Source organism: Arvicola amphibius, chromosome 6, assembly GCF_903992535.2.
Source record: "Arvicola amphibius chromosome 6, mArvAmp1.2, whole genome shotgun sequence".
NCBI lineage: Eukaryota > Metazoa > Chordata > Mammalia > Rodentia > Cricetidae > Arvicola > Arvicola amphibius.
In genome coordinates, this window is record NC_052052.2 from 31903069 (window position 1) to 31909407 (window position 6339).

Consider the following 6339-nt stretch of genomic DNA (forward strand, 5'->3'; position numbering starts at 1 on the left):
TTGAAATGTGTAGAATGTGTAGAAAGAGACACAGGTCATTCTTGAGAAGCTGAGTCATAGTGAGTTTGCCTACTGTTCCTTTCCTTCTGTTCTTGGATGTCATGTTAGACATAAGTTTCCTCCTTTAGGATGGATGTGAGAGAACAGAAGGTCACTCCCAACCTACAGCTACAAGCATGAACAACAAATGATTATTTAGATTTACAATGCAGTAAGATGACAGAGGTATTCAGCTTGTAAATCAAGAGAGTCAACTTAGTTTCACAGTGGTTTGTCAAATACACAAGACAGCTAAATAAAATTAAGATTCTGTCTCTTTACCAAAAAGTGGATAATCCACTTCAGGTCCTCCTGTATCCTGGTTCACGATTCCACCCTACCATGTGTCATCACCTTGAGAAATGCCCTCTTGATGTCTTTGTTTCTCAAACTGTAGACCACGGGGTTGAGCAAGGCTGTAAAGGCATTGTAAAAAAGTGAGACCTGCTTGTCTCGCTCAGGGGAGTAGCTGGAGTTGGGTCTCATGTAGATGTAAGTGCCTGGACCATAGAAGAATGAGACCACAGTCAGGTGGGAGGCACAGGTAGAGAAAGCCTTGCAGCGTCCCTGGGTGGACTTGATCTTGAGAACTGTCATGGCAATATGAACGTAAGAGGTCACAATGAGGGAAATTGGAATAAGAAGCATAAAAACACTCAAGACCTGGTCCACCATCTCAATGAGGTGGGTATCCATGCAAGCCAGGCTGCGCACTGCAGGACCTTCACAGAAGTAGTGGTTGACTTTGTTGGGTCCACAATATGGCAGACTCATGGTGAAGAAAGTATGTAACAAAGCAGAGAGGAAACCACAGACCAAAGACCCAGATGCCAACTGTATGCACAGTCCCCAGTTGAGGATGACAGTATAACGCAGTGGGTAGCAAATGGCCACATATCTGTCATAAGCCATGACAACAAAGAAGGTGCACTCAGTTATACCCAGGGCACCAAACACATACATCTGTATCCAGCAGCCAGCAAAGGAGATAGTGTGAGAGTGAGCAAGAAAATGCACCAACATCTGGGGCATGGTGGTAGTGACACAGCCCATATCCAACATAGCTAGTATACAGAGGAAGAAGTACATGGGAGTGTGCAGATGTGTGTCCAGGCAGACCAGCAGGATGATGAGTCCATTGCCCATGACTGAGCACAGGTAGATGAAAAGGAACACAATGAAGAGGATGCTGTTGGTTGTGGGGTCACTGGAGAAGCCAAGCAGGATAAACTCAGAAACCCTGCTTTGGTTCTGTCCTGGAATCATCCACATGGTGGAGGCTGTAAGAGAATCACATTCATCTATGAGTCACCTAACACAGGCAGAACAGGGAGATAAAGGATATTGAGTTGGCACAAAGGTTAAGGCACTGACTGCTGTTCCAAAGACAGATTGCTCAGAACTCTCTGTGCCTCCAGTTCCAGGCAATGTGACTCCCTCTTCTTACTTCCACAGGCCAGACACACACATGGTTACAGGCATGTATGTTGGCAAAAACCCATATGTATAAAATAAAAAAACAGTAGTTTTTCATTAAGAAAAGATGGGATGTGGGTTCTGAGCACACTTATCAGTTTCTGTGCATCTTCTCAAGTTACTGAACCTCCCCATGTCTCAGTCTCTTCACCTGTCCAATGATGCTGACAACAAAAATGTCTCAGAAAAATGAGGAATATCTAAGGCATTTCATATAACTCCTAGAACCTGAACATAACACATGACATGGGCGCAGTCTCACACTCTTATTCCATCTCAGGAAGGGAGAGACAGGGGATCCCCAGAATAAGACAGGTGTCTACTCTAGACGAAATGAAGGGACTACATTTAACTGAGAGACAATGTCTCAAGAAATAAAGCAAAAGCAACTGAGGAAGCATGCCAGTCTCTGACCAGACAAACACACACACACACACACACACACACACCACAGACTTATGCAAAAAAGAGAGTAAATAAACAGATGAAGATGACAGAATAAACACAGACACAGGCACACACACAAATATGAGTAATGACAGAAGTTCATGTGTGCAGTGCACTTGGAGACACTGTAGTCTTCCCAGGGAGTGCCGATGGATCACGTTGATATGTGAGCAGGAAAGTCATTTCTTCCTTTTTTCCCTGCTCCCTCTGCACACAAGTAATCAATTACAGGTGTAATATAGCTTTAAGTGGTAAATATAAAGCAACTTTTTTTTTAGATTCAACCTAATAAATATCTATGTGTCTATTTGTCCTTTTAGTGGAAGCAAAGGTAAGATTTCTTTAAAAGAGCACTTTCCTTCAAGGGAAAAATAATGGTAATTTAGAATAAGCAGAGAGGACTCAAAATACTTATAGAGAGAATTAGAAAAGCACAAACATACCAGCAGAGGCTCCCATAGAACAGTGAACCACATCTCAAGGGCATTTCACAGGCAGCTGTCCAGTGAGCACTGAGGAGGCTGAGGTTCTCAGCACCATTACATCTGGAGAGTGCCAAGAACAGCACAGCGTAGTGCCCACCTCCTCTTCTCAGTCTCACATCACCACACCCTACCAGCCTGGCTACGATAACAGAATCTAGTGCTGACAAGAGCTACTGGATCCAGTGGGAGATATATATTAACTATGTTCAACTTTAGGGAACACAGCCAGGCACACAATAAAGGGGTGGTTTTAATTCACTCTCCCACTGGACTTCCAGACCAGTGATCTTTGATTTTGCTTACAGTGTCCCAGCAGGATGGTGACCCAATTTTATCAGTGCCCAACTCACAGATAAAGATATTAGGATGGAGTTTCAGGCCAGAAAAAGAAAAAATCTACACGTGTTAGCTCCAATCTATATGCAGTGCTTAAATCTGGAATGGTTTAGGTTCAGGGGTCCTAAAATATTCTTCACTGTATAGAACATTGAGCCAAGCTAGGCTACAACAGACTAACCATCTCTTTTCCCAAAACAAAGTAAAATAAAACAAAATATCATTATTTGTCTGACCACAAAGTGCATGAAGCTGTATCTTTGTGGTGTTGTGTCTCCTTCAAAGACACTGACCATCGCTTTGCTCTCATGGAAATGGCTTTTTGTTTCTCTTGAGATCTTTGAACTCATGACTCCATGACTTTATGTCGCAACATGATTTAAAACAGAAAAACACTCTGTAAATATTTATTGCATTAAAAAGGGAGGAAGAAGGATGTAAGGACACAAGGTTGATAAAGAGAGGAAAGAAAAACAACCAATGAGGGAAGAGGTCTGGGGAGTCTGAGATGTGTGCCCAGAGGACCTGGAGATGGATGCTTGACTACTTCTCATCTCTAGACCCACAGATGCCTGAACCCTACCCCTGAGCCAAACACCAGTGACTGCCTTACCACTTGTAAATCCAGGGATTGTGTCATTGAGTGGCAGTTTCTTGCTGTTATGAGGAAGCCCCATAAAGCAGCTAAGTCCAGAGTGATGGGATTCTAGGCAACTCAGTTTCCAGAAAGATGCCAAGGTGCTGTAGAGTTTAAAGAACTGAATCTCTCACTTCCTTTGCAAGTAGGCCAGCCCCAGATCCTGAAGATGACACCTATACAATCCTGCTTAACAAAGGCAAGCTGAAACATCTCTACCTATTCTCAGTAGGACCAGATGCTGAGGTTTAATGACCCTACATCCTCTCTGAACTTCCCTAGGGGAGCTGGGAAAGGGCCATTTCTGTTCCCTGTAGTGATGCTAAGATGATCCCTGAATGCTGTCAACAAGAGCACTAGAAGGAGACCCTTGGGCATAAATCAGGAAGAAACAACCCATAGAAGGAGGAGTGGTGACCTTTTCCCTTTTCTAGACAATTGAGAAATAAAATCAGCTAGCTCAGGGAAAAGGAGGTGGGATATTTTCACCTGACATACAGGTCAAGGACTTAAGTTCTCATTCTGACTCCTCTTTTACTGCCCAAACCATGAACCCTGACACTCAGTGAGACCATATTTGAATCACAGTCCTCATCCTTCCTCAACTACTTTGGAGAAGTCATAGGCCCTGCCCCATTTCCTGCCACATAATATCTGAGCAAGTTACCCAGAACCTCTGGTGTTAATGAAGAGATAACAATAATGAGAGCTGGAGGATGCTTATGAGAAAAAGAGGATTTGCTGATCTTGCAGAGAATTAAGCTGGGGTTGCAGCACAGATGTGGCAACTCAAACCATCTATATTTCCAGTTCTATAGGATCTAGTAGCCTCTTCTGACCTCCCCAAAGACCAGGCATACATGTGCTGTACATGTATGTATGTGGGTTGGTATGTATGGATTTATAGGCTGCACTAATGAAAACAGCCTGGTATTGGCATAAAAACAGACATATGGGTCAATGGAATCAAATTGAAGACCCCTGATAATAATCCACACACCTACAAACACCCGATTTTGACCAAAAAAAGCCAAAATTGTACAATAAAAAAAGAAAGCATCTTCAACAAATGGTGCTGGAACATATAGAAAGATGCAAATAGATCCACATCTATCCCCATACACAAAACTCAAGCTCAAGTGCATCAAAGACCTCAATATAAAAGCAACCACACTGAACCTCATAGAACATAAAGTGGGAAGTAGCCTTGAATGCATTAGTACAGAAGACCACGTCCTAAATATAACCCCAGCAGCACAAGCACTGAGAGCAATAAATGAGACCTGAAATTGAGAAACTGCTGTAAAGTAAACAATACAGTCAATAAGATAAAACAACAGCCTACAGAATAGGAAAATATCTTCACCAACCCCACATCTGATGGAGGGCTGATCTCCAAAATATGTAAAGAACTTAAGAAACTAGACACTTAAATATCAAATAATCCAATTTTAAAACGGCAAACAGATCTAAACAAAGAATTCTCAACAGAAGTAACTTAAATGCTTGACATTTAAGAAATTGCTCAACATCCTTAGCCATCAGGGAAATGCAAATCAAAATGACTCTGAGATACCATCTTACATCAGTCAGAATGGCTAAGATCAAAAACACCAATGACAGCTTATGCTGGAGAGGATGTGGAGTAAGGAGAACACTCCTCCATTGCTGGTAGGAGTACAAACTTGCACAGCCACTTTGGAAATCAGTATGGCAGTTTCTCAGAAAATTGGGAATAAATCTACCTCAGGACCCGGTAATACCACTCTTGGGCATACACCCAAAGAATGCACAATTATACCACAGAGTCACTTGCCCAACTTGTTCATAGCAGCATTATTTGTAATAGCCAGACACTGGAAACAACCTAGATGCCCATGAATCAAAAAATGGATAAAGAAAATGTGGCACATTTGCACTTTGGAGTACTACTCAGCAGAAAAAAAAGACATCTTGAAATTTGCATGCAAATAAATGGAACTAGAAAAAAACATCCTGAGTGAGGTAACCCAGACTCAGAAAGACAAACACGGTATGTATTCGCTCATAAGTGGATATTAGATGTAAAGCAAAGGATAACCAAGCTACAATACACAGTCACAGAGAAGATAGGTAAAAAGGGGGACTCTAAGAGGGACACACATGGAGGGCCCCAGGAAGGAAAATAGTTAAGATCTCCTGGGTAAACCAGTAAGGGGTAGAAGAGAAGGGATGGAAGATGGAAAGATGAGGAATCAAGAAGACCAAGTTGGGGGAAGGGCGGAGGGGGAGAGCAATGAATGAGATATTCTGATAGAGGGAGCCATTATGGGTTTAGGGAGAAACCTGGTAATAAAGAAATTCTCAGAAATCCACAAGGATGACCCCCAGCTAAGATTCCCTTGGGATTATATTGATTAAAAACTGTTTGGCCTATTAGCTCAGGCTTCTTATTAACTAACTCTTACATCTTATATTAACCCATAATTATTGTCTGTGTGAGCCACATGGCTTGGTACCTTTGATCAATGAGGCATTCAAATTTTGCTTCCTCTGCATCTAGGTGATGACTGTCAGGGACCAGCCCAGACATAAATAATTTCTTTTAAAAAAATATATTTATTTATTTATTATGTATACAATATTCTGTCTGTATGTCTGTCTGCAGGCCAGAAGAGGGCACCAGACCCCATTACAGATGGTTGTGAGCCACCATGTGGTTGCTGGGAATTGAACTCAGGACCTTTGGAAGAGCAGGCAATGCTCTTAACCTCTGAGCCATCTCTCCAGCCCCGACATAAGTCATTTCTTGTACAAGAGTGAAGGTTTGGGAATAAAAGAGGCACAGTTCACACAACATTATTGGGAGGGAGTTCCAGGGATTATTCAAATCCTAACATCTGAAATCACATCCTGAAATCACCTGCATTTATTTTCCAA

The 6339-nt window shown here is 42.2% G+C and overlaps 1 protein-coding gene across 1 annotated transcript; it reads right to left on the reverse strand.

Annotated features, from left to right (window-relative positions):
• Nucleotides 1–363: 363 nt before the first annotated feature.
• On the reverse strand, nucleotides 364–1354 carry LOC119817724 (olfactory receptor 2D2-like). Its single transcript, XM_038335121.2, is given in 2 exon segments — nucleotides 364–1332; nucleotides 1334–1354. Coding segments are annotated over 2 exon segments (972 nt in total). The 5' UTR covers nucleotides 1337–1354.
• Between the last annotated feature and the right edge of the window lie 4985 nt (nucleotides 1355–6339).